This window comes from Chlorocebus sabaeus, chromosome 19 (genome assembly GCF_047675955.1).
Source record: "Chlorocebus sabaeus isolate Y175 chromosome 19, mChlSab1.0.hap1, whole genome shotgun sequence".
Lineage (NCBI taxonomy): Eukaryota > Metazoa > Chordata > Mammalia > Primates > Cercopithecidae > Chlorocebus > Chlorocebus sabaeus.
In genome coordinates this window covers 20,727,468-20,743,747 of record NC_132922.1, presented here as the reverse complement: position 1 = coordinate 20,743,747, position 16,280 = coordinate 20,727,468, and the positions used below count along the sequence as shown (strand labels likewise).

Sequence of the window (16,280 nt, the reverse complement as noted above, 5' to 3'; positions counted from 1 at the left end):
GTACTCCAGCCTGGGTGACAGAGCAAGACTCTGTCTCAAAAAAAAAAAAAAAAAAAAAAAAAAAGAAAATACAAAAATTAGCCAGGCATTGTAGTGGGCACCTATAATCCCAGCTATTCAGGAGGGGAATCCCTTGAACCTGGGAGGCAGATGTTGCAGTGAGCTGAGATCATGCCACAACACTCTAACCTGGGCGACAGAGTGAGACTCTGTCTCAAAAAAATAAAATAAATAAATAAATAAATAAATACAGTATCTGCAGATGTGAAACCCAGATACGGAGGGCTGACTTTTCATATACTCCCTGAAGTACTTGAGTACACATGGATTTTGGTATTCATAGGGAGCCCTGGAACTAATTCCTTCTCAAATACTGAGTGATGACTGTATCCTTTTTGTTCTGGCCTTCTGGATATTTTTTTCCTACCCAAATCTTTCAAACCTCTCTGAAATAATATTTTAATTAGTCTATTGAAAAGAATGATAATATAGGTGCAAGTATATAATAATAATATTTTTCTTTCTCTTGAAGCTACGTATGGCAGTACTGACAGTAAGTACACACTCATTTAAAGACCAAGCCTCTGTCTCTATTTCGTTGTCTTTTGGCAAGTGAAACATTAAAACAGTACTCTCCCCCTTCCCCCCTGACTTTTTCTTTTTATCTGTCTTGGAATTAAAAACAGGATCTATCAGAAGTTTTAATAAAAGATTATGAATTTTATATTTCTTTGGTATAACACCTGGGAAAATATATAGGCTGTACTATCTGCTTCATTTATTGGCTCTCAGGATTTTAGTTTTTTAGTCACTTTACAGACTCCAAATTTTTTGTTTTTGAACTTTGGTAGACTCTTGAAATTTTGTATACCTCTGAGTTTAACATGGTATACATAGTTAAGATTAGAAAATGAGAAGATACCATTGAGAGTCTTAGGTCTATGATTTATTGAACAAATTTTAAACCACAATGGATTATTTAGAATTTATTTGTAGCTCAGTCATGGTAATTATGAATGCTTCATTATTAATTTCCTTTTATTCAGTGTTCACAGAATATTCTAAAGACTCTACATTCACAAAATAAGCATATCCTATCTCTAGCTTAAAATATATGTCTGTACTCAACTAATAGAGCACAATTGGACTCTATATAAAAAATGTATTTCATGAAGAGTAATCTAGTAAATTCCAGAAATTGAATGCTGTTTATTTTCCCTTATACAGCTTTACACAAATCCCATGGGATCTGAGGTAAGAACACACACAAACGTATAGGTGGGTAGTATATGTATATAATATTTTAAGATGTTTTTCTGAGTTGAGGTTATATATTATGTTGCTAGACTACCATATGAGCAGAGGAACTCACAGTGGGCTCTTTCAGTATATTTTACTCTAAACTTGACCAATCTCTTATTATGAGATTTTTCAAAAACTATCTAAGGGTATTGGGGAAAAAAGGTATTGAGAAGAACTGAGCCTAATCCCTAACCTGTTGGCATTAAGAGTCTCTTAATGTATAAATGTATAAAACCACATTTTTTTCTTAAAAATTTTTAAAATTTAATTTTTATGGACTTTTTTTTTTCTGAGTCATGTAAAACCACATTTTATCATTTATTTAAACTGATTATGAATCCTTTCTGTTTATGGCCTTTTGGGAATATAAATGAGATATGGCGTAACTCTAATTTTCTTTTATGCCAATTAAATTCTCCCCCTTTTCATGTTTTTATAGATTTTCAGAGCTTTACCTCTTTACTTCTCTCTTTAGATTTCTTCCCTCTGTTTAGGGTATCCGACTCATCTTCAAGACCAACTATGTTCAAATCTTATATGTAAGCCTCTTTGGCTATTTGGTCTATACTAACTTCTTTAAATTCTTTTTCCAGCAGAACCCCACAATTTAACACTCTCAATTGATTCATATTGATTACTTAATCTCCTCAACCAGATTGTGAATTCTTCTTCTTCTTCTTTTTTTTTTTAGAGTCTTGCTCTGTCACACAGGCTGGAGAGCAGTGGTGCAATCTCGGTTCACTGTGACCTCTGCCTCCCAGGTTCTAGCAATTCTCCTGCCTCAGCCTTCTGAGTAGCTGGGACTACCGGTATGCACCACTATGCCTGGCTAATTTTTGTATTTTTTATAATTTTAATTTTTATATTTTTAGTAGAGATGGGGTTTCACCATGTTGGCCAGGCTGGTCTCGAACTCCTGACCTCAAGTGATCTGCCTTCCTCAGCCTCCCAAAGTGCTGGGATTACAGGCATGAGCCATCATGCCTGGCCCAGATTGTGAATTCTTGAGGACAAGCGTCTTGTCTCATAGTCTTGGACACATAATAGTTACTTGTGCCACTTAGAATGTGGCTGTGGCACAGAAATGGAGGGAGAAAACTTGTGATCTCTTCTCATTTTATTCCCTTTGTCTTTCTCCTAGCTTTCTTTCCTTTTTCTTTACTTTCAATTTTTGTTCTCTAAGCCTACACATTTGGCCTAACTGGTGCTATTCTAGACTAAATTATGCATTTTTAGCTCTTAATACTCTCTCTTTGCAAGATGACATGTAGCTGTTTAAACAAGGGGTAAGAAAACTGTTACATACAGTAGGTAGAAATTCCTCAATGCCCAAACTAGTTCTATCTTTTATTTCTTTGTCTCTTGTTTCATTTCAAAATGCTTCCCCACCACACTGTAAGTTTGAAGGGAAGTTTCCCAAAATAAAACCTTCTGATAGTTACTAAATTGGTCATTTTCTTAGTGTAGTATGTATCATGTTTTCTTATGCATGAAAACTCCCTAGTTTGAAACCAGTGGTTTTTTGGGGGGTTAGTGAAATGCTAAGCAAATGGAGTTTAATTACAAAAAAAGTATTACAGAGTGGGAAGAAATGCGGGCATATATAATAATGAAGTTAGGAAACAAAAGCTTGTTATGTGGTAAGTTTTGAGCTATCATTTACAACCCAGGAAAAAAAATATTTTGAATATTTACAAAGTGTTCCCCTTATGGGTAGGTAGTGATTCCTAACCTGTGTGTTCATGGTATACTTTTTATTACTAAAAAATTCAGTAGCATATTGGATGATACTAAAACACTCAAAAGAGCCCAAACAAATCAGTAATAATTACAATGTAACTACTACTGTGATATAGCAATGTTCATAGGGCATAAAGAGCATCCACAAGTTATATTATTTTATGATTGCTATTTAGCATCAAGTCACTGATAAAACTACTTACCTCCCTGATCTCATTCTCTTATGTACTCACAAAACAACATTCTAACATAAACATCTTCTTTGGCATTTATCTCATATTGTGCCATGTTTCTTCAGTTGTATGCCTGGAAGTATATCCTTTCCTAAACAAAATTGCACAAACAATAACAATGTTTATATATGCCTGAAGCAAAAATACACTGGACAGGTGGATTAAAATTTGCAGCACTCTTGTGAAGAGTATGTCATGGTACAACAATTGAGAACCTCTGGCTTAAATCAAACAAGTGTGTGTCCCTAGTTCAGAAGACCAACTGAGTTTTCAGCATTCCACAAAGTTACGGTACTTCTGTGCTTGAAGTTTTGTTCTGGTTGCTCTATCTCATGAGGAAGATGACCAACAAAAGTAACTAAGCATCTAAGTAAACTAAGTACTAAAATAGAGAAGAGTGATAACGTAGCTTTTCTATAGGCACACACTACAAAATGAGTAGCAAGCATGAGTAAAGCATGTAAGACAAAATGTAAATAAGAAAGATTTATGCAACTTAATGCATGTAAGACCATATGGAATTATTATATATGAATATTGTGAAGGCATAAATCTTATGGTTTCACTATCTATTCCTTTGTGCCTCTTTACCATTGGAGGTGATCAACACTCTTTATTTTTCATTTTTTTAAGAGACAGGCTCTCCCTTCGTCACCCAGGCTGGAGTGCAGTGGTGTGATCTTGGCTCATGGCAACCTTGACCTTCTAGGCCCAAGCAATGCTCCTACCTCAGCTTCCCAAGTAGCTGGGACTGCAGTTGTTCACCACGATGCCCAGTTATTTTTAAAAATTTTTGGAAATATGGGGTTATGTTTCCCCAGCTGGTCTCAAAGGATCCCCTTTCCTCAGCTGGGATTACAGGTGTGAGCCACTGCACTTGGCCAACACTCACTTTTAATAGACTGCTTCATGAGCTTAACTGTAAGTGGCCCCTGTTTCTAGCCACAATATACTTTATTTTGGAAAATTTCTTTGTAGGATGAAACCCTAAGTAAGCATGAACTCTACTCTGGCCAAATATTTATTCATTCAGTAAATATTAATTGGGTTCCTTTTATGTGCCTAGAACTGTTCAAGGTATAAAAACACAGGAGTGAATGGGATAGGCAAGATCCCTGCTCTCTAGAAGCCTACATTCTTATGAGGTAGGATAAACAATAAATACATAAATAAAAATTAGTACAAACAATTTCAGATAGACATAGTGCTATGAAGAAAATCTTTTAAAAAGGTAATGTACTAGAGAGTGCTGAAGTAGAGAATGAAGAAGGAGGGATTGGATGGCTGTGTTAGATTGGGCAGTTCCTAGGAGGCATCCCTGAGAGGCTACTGTTTGAGCTGATATGAATAACCAGAAGGAGTCAGCCCATGCAACCCTGTGAGGGGCAATGGCATGTGACAGGTCAAATAACACCATAGTTAACATCACAGGCACTGGAGTCAAATCGCGGTTCTACCACTTACTAGCTTCATCAATAATGAGAATAATATCTACTTCAGAGTGTTGGCTACACAAGAATGAACTGATGTAAAATGTTTAGGGCAGTGCCTGAATATTATTATTATCATTAACTGGAGATCGCATGTTCCAGAGTATAGCTGTGCAAAAGCCCTAAGGCAGGAAGGAATCTTGGGAGTTTGAGCATAGAAAATGTACCATGAGCCTGGAGCTTAGCTGAGTGCAAGGGAAAGTGACCAGAGGTAAGGTCAGAGAGGGACACAAGGGACAGATGAGTAGGGCCTTGCAAATCAACATAACTTTTGGATTTTATTTTAAGGGTGGTGAGAAGCTGACGGGATTTTAAGCAAAGGAGTGACATGGTCTGATTTGTATTTTCAAAAACTCCTTTTGGCTACGGAACAGAGAATGAGTATCAGATGGACTTGCGATTTGCTTTAGAGATAGACCTGAAAAGTCTTGCCAATGGATTGCAAGGTGGAGGCAGAAGGAAAGGCTGCATACAATGCTGCTGCTTTGGCTTATGTGACTGTATTTAGTATGATTCATAGAAACCACTGATGAGCAGTTCAGTGGTTCATCTTTATTAGGCAACACATTAGTCTGAAAAGTGTTATATGAGGTGTTAAGAATAGTGCCTGCTGTAAATATACCTTCCTAGATAAGCCAGAGTCAGACTGAAGTTAATTAAGGATTGGCATCTTCTGTAAAACAATTATAAATATAACTTTTACTAGTTGCTTCAGGGATCAAATAATAAAGTGTAAATACAATTATCAACTACTAAAACAACCTACTCTTGTTACAATTTAAAAAAACAAAAGATCACTCAGAGCATTAAAAAGCTAGAGTTGATTGAGAAACATGGGCAGGCAGGAAGAATGGGCATTGTTTGCTTGGCAGAGCAATGACATCCAGCGTTGGCTAAGAGAGGACTCTGTTCATCTTGCCTATCTGGAGTGAACCTGTTGCTATAGGCTCCTCTAATCTCATCTGTCTCTCCTATTGTATTTACAAAGCAGTTTTCTGAACTTGATTTGATTTCTCAAGTAGACTGTCTTATTAGGAAAATACTTTTATCTTTTAAAATTAACTCCATTACAAATCAATCTCCTTAGAGTTTAAGCATCATGAGCCAATTTTCCCAAGACCTGATAACCTGTAATTAAGTTTCATGTTAAGGTTTAAGATGAGCAAAGCTGGGAGGCTTAAAGTAACAGAAACACTGAAACTTTTTCTGATCAGTCTGACATCCTCATTCTCACATTGTCAAGGATCAAATACTGAACCAGATGAATAAAGGACATTTTTTGTGTTTTGTTTTAAGCTTATACCCTTTACTTGTCATTAGTACTTCTCCAGCTCTGTGGACATACTGTATGACATGTCTGGATCAAACATTTGCTTCAACTACTAGATGTTTATTTTATTTTAATTTATTTATTTTTAAATTTTATTTATTTATTTTTATATTTCAGTTTATTTTATTCTTTCTGTTCTATTCTATTCTATTCTATTCTATTCTATTCATTTTTTGAGATGGAGTCTTGCTCTGTCACCCAGGCTGGAGTGCAGAGGAACAATCTCGGCTCTTTGCAACCTCCGTTTCCTGGGTTCAAGCGATTCTCCTGCCTCAGCCTCCCGAGTAGCTGGGATTACAGGTTTGCACCACCACACTCGGCTAATTTTTGTATTTTTAGTAGAGACAGGGTTTCCTCACATTGGCCAGGCTGGTCTTGACCTCAAGTGATCTGCCTGCCTCGGTCTCCCAAAATGCTGGGATTATAGGCGTGAGCCACCATGCCCGGCCAGACATTCATTTTATTTTAAATGGAATCTGTCTCTTATGAGGAAATTTGTCCCTCTTTATTTCTAGTTTTCTTAACAGTGAGGAGAGCAGATAGTAGTAGTATCTAGTTTTTAGTGCAGGACTGAAAAAACAAGACTTGAAGTCAGAGATCAGGGCTCCTTTTCTAATTTTTTCTAGTTTTCCTGTTGCCGTTATAGTCTTCCCTGAATTACTACAGTAGCCTCTTAATTGCTCTCATGGTTTTTATTTCTTCCCCTCTGCACTTTTAAAGGAGCCAAGATGATGTTTTAAAAAATGCAAATAACTCACCTGCTTAAAACTCTTCTGTAGACTTCTGGCTTACTTAGAATGAAATCCAAACCCCTTACCATAGCCAACAAGGCCCCATAGTCTCCTTTATAACCTCATTTCCTGGGTTCTCCCCCTCGCTCACTGGTTTCCAGCCACTGGGCCTCTTCTCTGACCCTAGAAGAGGTGTCCCTTCCCACTTCAGAGCCTTCGCATTGCTATTCCCTCTGCCTGAGGCACCCCACCCCCAAGATCTGCACATAACTGACCCTTGAGGCTCAACTCAAACCTCACCTCTTCAGCAAGGGCTTCCTTGGCCCTTCCAAACCAAAGCAGCACTTGTCCCCTTCATGAACCTCTATCACAGCATCTGCTTCTTGTTCATAGCACTTACACTATTGGAGTTAGCTTATTTCATTTGTTTACATTTTTACTGACTATTTCCTCTACTGGATTGTATGTATATTCCAGAAAAACAGGGACCTTTTCTGTCTTGTTCACCACTGTGACTCCAGTGCCTGGCACAAAGTAGACATTCAATACAACATTTGTTACGTGAATGAATGGTTTCTCAACTGGTTCCACTGTCATTTACCTAGTTGGGTTAGATATTTGACTCTGTGATTTTGTTTTTCCAGCTTTAAAATGGTAATAATAGTATCTTTCATCTAATTTATTTTTAGCATGGAAGAGAAAAACTAGGTTGTCTTTATATTTGGAAATGTTACTCTTGAATAATGTGATACTGTGAAACAAACAGCTATATAGGATGTATAGTAGGTACAGAGTGAAAATGTTCCTTGCTTATGATCAGGTAAGATTCTGGATTTCTTTTCTAAATTCTTTTTTTTCTTTATTTCCTTTGGTTTTTGTAGAAAGTGACTGAGATGTACCAGTTCAAATTCAAATACACGAAAGAAGGAGCCACTATGGATTTTGACAGGTAGAATCTAACTGCTTAATGAACATGAGAAATAAGTAGGATTGAGGTAAACGTAAGCTTCTTGAGGCCAGACAAAGGCCTTATACTTCTTTTTAAATTTCCCCACAAACCCTATAGAAAACCACTATTATAAAAAGGAGCTGCAACAATTGTTTACATTCCTGAAATCCATGGATTAAGCTGGTGGGAATAGAGAAAATGGCAGGCAGCACAATGGTAGAAATTATATTAATAAGGTTGCCTACACGATGTTGATTGAATAACTCCATAAGGCTCTGTCTAGCCATTAATTCAAAGTTTCTCAACTGCTATGCCTAGATAGTGATCCTTTCCACACTCGATATAGCCAGACTATGCCTAGGGTAGATAATACCCCTGGACTATTTGCTTGTATGCACAAATATTCTCATTTGCTTCCCCTAGTGTGTCATATAAATATCATTTTTTATGTGTCCTTGTATGAAAAGATTAGAACGCACTGCAGTTTCCTAATAAGTCGAAAATTCCAAGTTTTAGGTATCCTAATGGGTTAAATAGCAAACACAAGGACATTGAAGAACAACATTAATTTTTCTCCCAGTAGCTTTTGGATTCAGACCTTCCAGGAGGGATGGAGAGCTAAGTATTGCTGATAAGATGGCACAGTAGTGGAAGGTACAGATGATGGTGAAAAACTCTGGATAGTAGAGGAATCCAAGTAAGGGGGATGGATGCCCCTGAAAGGAATGACTGATGAGAGACATGACCTAATTTTCAATTTTCCCTACTATTAGCTCTGGCTCATCATTTACCATGAACTTGAGGACTTTTCTCCAAGACTCACTCCCTTAATTATCCTTCCATTTGTAAAACCTACAGACAGCACTAGAATGTGAAGAGAATATCAGTTCCAAAAATGATAATTAAAATATTACCTTTTGTTAGCTAACATTTGTATAATACTTTGCAGCTTTTACAGCAGCACTTTTCATACACATTTTCTCGCATAAAAAGTCACCTTTACTCTCCAAAACTCAAAAATATACACTGATGGCCAGATTAAACTCTTGTTCTGAAGGCACATATGCCAAGAGGTAAGCAGTAAAACAAAAATGGCCAAATCTTTCACATGCTGATTAGGAGAGAAGATGATGCGTATTATTAATTTCCTAGAGAAGAAATATAGGCATTTGTTCAAATGGGAGTCCTGAATATGATTTTACTGATGTGTCCTGGAGGTTCCCATGAGCTACGTGCCTATAGCCCTTCATTCTGGTTACCTACATTCGAATTGGTTAAATGCTGGTTGGCAAAATTTTAAGTTGTTCAAAATTGGAAAAGGAGCTAATGTATTCACTTAGTAAATGTTTGCTTCATGAATTCACATTGTCTCAAAAGATCAATTAGGGGAAAATCCAACAGTTCAATTACTTAGGGTTATTTTTCATATTAAGAGCTAACTGTGTGCACAGCATTGTGTAAATATATTGTAGTCATGGTCCTTTCTGGAAACTACTCAAATGTGAGACTTAATAGTGGAAGGAAACTTTGGAGATAAATAAAGTTTAGAATTGGAAGGTAATTTAGTCCAAATTATTCATTCATTCATTAATTCAACAAATGTTGATTGAATAGCTGGGCACCAAACTCTGTACTGTGAAGATGAAAGATATAGCCACTCACAGTCTAGAGAAGGACAGTTATCCTGAGGATAAGATGAGGGTATTATCAGAGAAGACTTCCTTGAAGAGTCTGCATGTGAGCTAGGTATTAGAGGATAAATTTAGGACAGTCAGGAAGAGAAGTGGAAAAATGAACAGTACAAGCAAAGTGAACAGCATATGCAAATACTGTGAGTGAGAGGAAACTGGGCAATAGCTGCAGATGAGGATGGAGGTGAGGATGTGACGGACTGTGAAAGGAATTGTATACACACTGTCTTTGAATTTGATTGAAAGGTGATGGATATAATAGAAGAATTCTAAGTAAGAAGGTGACATGAACAGATTTTCCTATTAGTAATATTATTTCAGCAGTGATACGGAGAATATTTTGTAGTATGGACAAGAAGGAAAGCAGGAAAAATAGCCACTGTAGTAATCAATGCAAGAGTGAAGAAGGGATACTTTTGTGAGATAATCGGATGGTAGAAAGGCACAGAGCTGGTGATTGATTTTATTTGTCTTTACATTTATCTCACAAATGAGCTAACTGACCTAGAGTGTGTCTAAATGACTTGACCAAGGTCATTCAGCTAGTTATCAGCAGAGCTGATATTAGATGTCAGGTCACCTAATTCCAAATTTGTTGTTCTTACTATTGTGGTATATGATTTTTTGCAAATCAAATTTTTAAAAAGATGATATTTTAAATGCTTTTAGGGAATTTGCTACTTAAGAAAGTCTTTGTATGTACATTGTAAAAAGTACCACCACTGCCCTAATTTACATTCTAAGAAAAGTCTCAAAATGTCTTAATGTTTAATTTATATTTATTTAATCACATAGTCAAAAGTTTTGTTCGTTTTGGGATAGATTGCCAATATTGTATATGATCGAAAAGTATGTTTTCTGTGTAGTCACAGCAGCAGTACAAGCTTTGAAAGTGGAACAAACAATGAAGATATTAAGAAAGCCAGTGTTCTACTGATCCGTAAATTGTATATACTGATGCAGGACCTTGAGCCACTTCCTAATAATGTTGTACTTACTATGAAACTCCACTACTATAATGCAGGTAGGTAGAGAACTTTAGACAAATTCCTTCTTAAGTGCTGAGCTAATATTTTATATAAGTAGAAAGATTTTGCAAGCATCTGAAAGAGAAGTCTGTTGCTACTCATGAAAGATTAATCTGACTTGTTCTATTGAAACTCAGTTTTCATGGCTTTTTGCCCTTTTCATTTCGCAGTGACCCCACATGATTACCAACCCCTCGGTTTTAAAGAAGAGGTAAATTCACACTTCCTGCTGTTTGACAAGGAGCCTATCAATGTGCAAGTGGGATTTGTCTCCACTGGCTTTCATAGCATGAAAGTAAAAGTCATGACAGAGGCTACCAAAGTGACTGATTTGGAGAACCATCTGTTTCGGGAGAACAGCACTACTGAGCTCGCCCATCAGGGTCTAGACTGTGATGAGGAAGAAGAATGCAATGACCATGTAAGGCAAAGCTTTAGTGATTTTCTATTGCATCAGTTAAACATAACTGATATTTTTCAGTTTCTACCCTGGGTAGAATACAGTGTGCCAGCTATAAAAACTGAAACAAAACCAGTCTCTGACATCAAAGAGTTTTTAATCTAAAAAAGTTTAATCTTCTAAAAGGAAATATACTTTATTAGATGAAATTGTCCATAACTAGGAGGAAAAGATTTTCTAATATATTTATTTTATTAAAGATATCATAAATTTAGAAAATTTGAGGTTTTCTTTCCTTCATTTATAAATGACATATTTTTAGGATTGAAAAATATTCTAGGTATTTATTCATACTCATTGGAAGTATAAATCAGTTCTTGATACTGGGATAATTGGATGGTAGGAGTTGGGGAAGATAAATTTTATGGATGAACCCAAGTCAGAATGAAAACAAATAATAGTCAACTTCTGATTATGTGGAGGAAGACAAGCTTTGGAGCTAACTCACTGGGGAAAATCGGGGGTTGGTGGGGTTGGAGCCAGGGGAGCCAAACAGTCAGTTCTCTGAGCCCTTTATCCTCGCATTTCCAACCAATAGATACTTGGAGTTAGATTCTTGCTAGGGTCCCATTGTGCTCTAGGTAACTCCACACCCTTAACTGGCTGTTGTCTGGATAATAATGTTAACTGCATAACAACATTGTATTAAAAGGGTTCTGAGTTAGACAAAAAATTTTCAGTAGGAAGGGATGCTATAAGATCTTTTCAGGAGGTATTTTAAGATTGGAATGATAACTCTTTTACTTAACATAATTTGAGTCTTACTTAAAGATAGATTACTGTACTAGGTAACTTCTGAAGGTTCCTTCTAGTTCTTTAACTCTGTATTATGTTTAATACATTGAAAAGAGGTTCTAGTTCTAGTTTTAATTCAATTAATGTAAATAATACAACCAAACAAGCAACAGATTGTTTTTTTCATTTTTAGTGCTTTCTCGATGTTAGACATAAAAATGACTTTGGATTTTGGATTTCCTCTTCCAATTTCACTCAAGGAAGACATAGCTAACATAGAAAGGGTTAAAAAAATGAAGGTTAAGAAAAGAATGTTTCAGTTAGTTTTTTGTTGTTGTTGTTGTTGTTGTTTTTGAGACAGGGTCTCGCTCTGTTGCCCAGGCTGAAGTACAGTGGCAGAACCATGGCTCACTGGTGCCTCAATTTATCAAGGAATCCTCCTACCTCAGCCTCTTGAGTAGCTGGGACTATAAGCACATGACACCACACCTGGCTGATTTTTTATTTTTTAATTTTTTGTAGAGACAAGGGTCTCACTATGTTACCAGGGCTGGTCTCAAACTCCTGGGCTCAAGCAATCCTACTTTGACCTCCCAAAGTGCTGGGATTACAGGTATGAGCCACCACACTCGGCCTCAGTTAAGTATTTATTTATTTATTTATTTATTTATTTATTTATTTAGGGAAAGAGTCTCGCTCTGTTGTCCAGGCTTGAGTGCTGGAGTGCAGTAGTCGATCACAGCTCACTGCAGCCTTGACCTTGTGGTCCCAAGTGACCCTTTCACCTCAGCCTCCAGAGTAACTGAGACAATAGGTGTGCGCCCCCACACCCAGCTAATTTTTTAGTTTTTGTAGAGACAGGGCCTCCCTGTGTTGTCCAGGCTGATCTTGAACTCCTGGGCGACAGTGATCCTCCTGCCTTGGCCTCTCAAAGTGCTAGGATTATACCGCACCTGGTTAGATTTTTATCTTTTAATTAAGAATTAGTTTCTTTTTTTATCAAATGAAAGCAGGACAGCCTAAGAATGCATAGTTCAACTGATAGATTAAATAAGGAATGTGACAATCCTTTTCAAGCATACATTTAGTTGAAATTATATGTATTATATGGACTTTGTGGTAAACTCAGTTGATTGAAGTTCCTCTCTCAGCCAACCAAACATATGAGAGAATTTAGTAAGTCTAGTCAAGTGGTTACTGTCACTTTCCCACTAAGGATTCCTTTTTGTTTTCCTTCACGGAATACATGGAACACACACTCACACACACACACATTCATACATGTGTATACATATGTAGAACCTTTATTTCTTTTAAAAATTTTATTTTGAGATATATCATATATAGAATAGAGTACATAAAAATAGTATGTACAGTTTAAAGAATAATAAGAACATCCATATGTCCTCCATTTAGCCTAAGATGTAGAACATTGCTACTCCCTTAGAAGTCACCTCGTATCCCTTCCTCATTGCACGCCCCCTGAAGGTAACCACTCTCCTGACCTTCATGATAACCTTCCCGTTACTCTTCTTTATAGTTTTGCCATGGATGAGTACATCTACTCATTTTAAATTTTTATATCAAAGTAATCATACTCTGAGTATTCTCCTATAATTTTCTTCTTTTGCTTGAACCTCTACGTGGAGATTTAGCCATTGTGGTGTTGTTCTTTCATTTTCACTGCTGTAGAGTATTCTACTCTTGATAGACATTCTTTTTAATTGTCATAAACATTAATGTACATACCTCTTGGTACACCTGTCAAAGAATGTCTCTTGGGAATATATGAAACAGTTCTAGGCTTGTGTATTTTCAACTTTATTAGGTAATGCAAAACTGTTTTCCAAAGTGGTCGTCATACCAACTTACTTGCTTCCCCCTGTGGAGGAGAGTGCCCTACATTCTTGCCAACACTTATTGTCAGAGTTTATGTTTCCTGCCAGTCTGCTAGATATGAAATGGTAATGCCTCATGATGTTAATTTGAATTTCCCTGATTATTTGTGTGTTTTTGCCTCTTTCCTTTGGCCATCCTATTTTGCTCATATTAAACAGCTGTTCATGTCTTTCATGCATTTGTCTATCAGGTTGTTTATCTTTTCCTCAATGGTTTAAAAAATATGTGCTTAGTAATAATTCCTTTTCACTCATTTGTGTTGCAATATTTTTTTCATGTTTGTGGCTCATCTTTTCACTTTTTTTCTTTTCTTTTTTTTTTTTTTTTTTTTTTTTTGTTGTTGAGACAGAGTTTTGCTCTTGTTGCCCAGGCCTGAGTGCAATGGCACGATCTCAGCTCACGGTAACCTTCTGCCTCCTGGGTTCAAGCGATTCTCCTGCCTCAGCCTCCTGAGTAGCTGGGATTGCAGGCATGTGCCACCATGCCCAGCTAATTTTGTATTTTTAGTAGAGGCAGGGTTTCTCCATGTTGGTCAGGCTGGTCTCTAGCTCCCGACCTCAGATGATCCACCCGCCTAGGCCTCCCAAAGTGCTGGGATTACAGGCATGAGCCACTGTGCCCGGCTCATCTTTTCACTTTCTTTAAGAGGTCTTTTGAGAAATATAGGTTTTTAACTTTAATATAGTCTATCCTTTAATATGTGCTTTTGGATATCCTTAAGAATCCTCTACCTGAGGTCACTAATAATGTTCTCATATTTTATTCTAAAAGTTTTAACATTTTTCTTTTTACATTTAGGTTTATAATCCACTTAAAGTTTATTTTTATTTATGGAGTGAAATAGACCAGACCCTCTTAACATTTTTAAATTCAAGAATAATAAACATACAGTAAAACATATGTATCAGTGATACAGCTCAATAAATATTCACAAACTGAACACTAGAGCTGGGATGAGGGTGACACAAGCAAGGTGCCTGGGGAGCATATTTTAAGGAAGATCTCAGGGTAAGGACCAAGAGTAAGGACCTCCTGAAATTTTGATACCTGGATACCTTGCTTGCTTTGTCTTTGTCGCAGCCCTACTGAATAAATATGTGAAATCAGCACTCAGATCAATAAATAGAATTCTTCCAGACCCCGAGAAACCCCCAGTCTTACTTTACAGTCACTATTCTACTCAACAAGAATATTGCTATCCTGACTTCTATTTGCATAGATTAGTTTCTCCTCTTTATTTTATAGACATGGAATCATAGAGTATGGACTTTTTTTTTTTTTTTTTTTTTGAGACGAAGTCTTGCACTGTTTCCCAGGCTGGAGTATAGTGGTGAGATTTCTGTTCTGCTCACTGCAAGTTCCACCTCCCGGGTTCACGCCATTCTCCTGCCTCAGCAGCTGGGACTACAGGCGCCTGCCACCACATCCAGCTAATTTTTTGTATTTTTGGTAGAGATGGGGTTTCACATGTTAGCCAGGATGGTCTTGATCTCCTGACCTCTTGATCAGCCCGCCTCAGCCTTCCAAAGTGCTGGGATTATAGACGTGAGCCACCGCACAGGGCTGAATATGGACCATTTTTTCAGTTAACATTATGTTGTGAGATTTACCCATATTTTTACATGTTGTTGTAGACCATCCTGACAATTTATTCATTCTATTGTTAATGGCAATTTATTCATTATAATGTTAATTTGGATAATTTCTAATTTTTGTCTATGATGGATAGAAATGCTTGGAATATTCTGGAACATGTTTTTTTAGGGAAATAACTACACATTTCTGGTGGGAATAGAATTACTAGGAGTAGAATTGCTGGGTCAAAGGGTATGTGTATATTTAGTTTTAACAGATAGTGCAAAATAGTTTCCAAAGTATTTGTGCCAATTTACACTCCCACCAGCAATGTATGAGAGTTGTGGTTGCTTTACATCCTCACTAACCCTTGATATTTTCCATTGTTAAGATTTTATCCATTCTGGTGGGTGTGCAGTGGTATGTCATTTTGGTTTTAATTTGCATTTCCCTGATGACTAATGAAGAGGAGCACCTTTTTATATGTTTATTGGCCATGTTGAATATTTTCTTTTGTGAAGGATCTGTTCAAATTGTTTGCCCCTCCCCTGCCTTTTTTTCTCTTGGATTGTCTTTCATTCTTACTGATTTGTAGGAGCTCTGCATATATATTCTGCATATATTTGTTGGATACATGTATTGTGAATATCTTCTTCAACCTTGTGAGTTGTTTTCTTAATGAGGTGTTTTATGAACAGAAGTTCTTAATTTTAATGTATTCTGATTATCAATCTTTTCAGCTACATTCAGAAGTTTTTGGTACTGTTTAAGACATTTTTACCTGCTTCAAAATTTACAGAGATGTACTCTATGTTTTTCTCTAAAAAAGGGAAATAACTACAGAAACAGAAGAGAAATTTTTAAAGTTATAAAAACCTCCCTGAATAACTTCATACCAAAATATATGAATACCTGCCCTTTCTCTCCTCTACCTTCAGGTATTCATATATTTTGTTATAAAATTTTTAGTGGAGGTCTCATAATTTTTAAAATATCTTCTATTTCTGTAGTTATTTCCCTTTTTTCCTATCTAGTGCTGTTCATTTGTGTCTCATTTATTTTCCTTTATTATGTTTGCCAAAAAATTAGTATATTTTATTAGTCTTTTCAAAAAGCC

General features: G+C 36.5%; 1 protein-coding gene across 7 annotated transcripts in view; it reads left to right on the top strand.

Annotated features, from left to right (window-relative positions):
- HORMAD2 (HORMA domain containing 2) overlaps positions 1–16,280 on the top strand; it is a 91,498-nt gene that overhangs the window by 30,032 nt on the left and 45,186 nt on the right. For 3 of the 7 annotated variants that reach the window (XM_073006821.1, XM_073006822.1, XM_038007625.2), the window contains exons 6-11: positions 533–553; positions 1,228–1,254; positions 7,708–7,775; positions 10,333–10,490; positions 10,665–10,915; positions 12,212–12,436. In XM_073006821.1, coding sequence (XP_072862922.1) covers positions 533–553; positions 1,228–1,254; positions 7,708–7,775; positions 10,333–10,490; positions 10,665–10,915; positions 12,212–12,421 — 735 coding nt within the window. In that variant the 3' untranslated portion in view covers positions 12,422–12,436. Of the gene's footprint in view, positions 1–532; positions 554–1,227; positions 1,255–7,707; positions 7,776–10,332; positions 10,491–10,664; positions 11,174–12,211; positions 12,437–16,280 lie in introns of those variants that run through there. The other 4 variants (XM_007975363.3, XM_073006823.1, XM_038007626.2 and 1 more) reach the window with 2 other exon arrangements.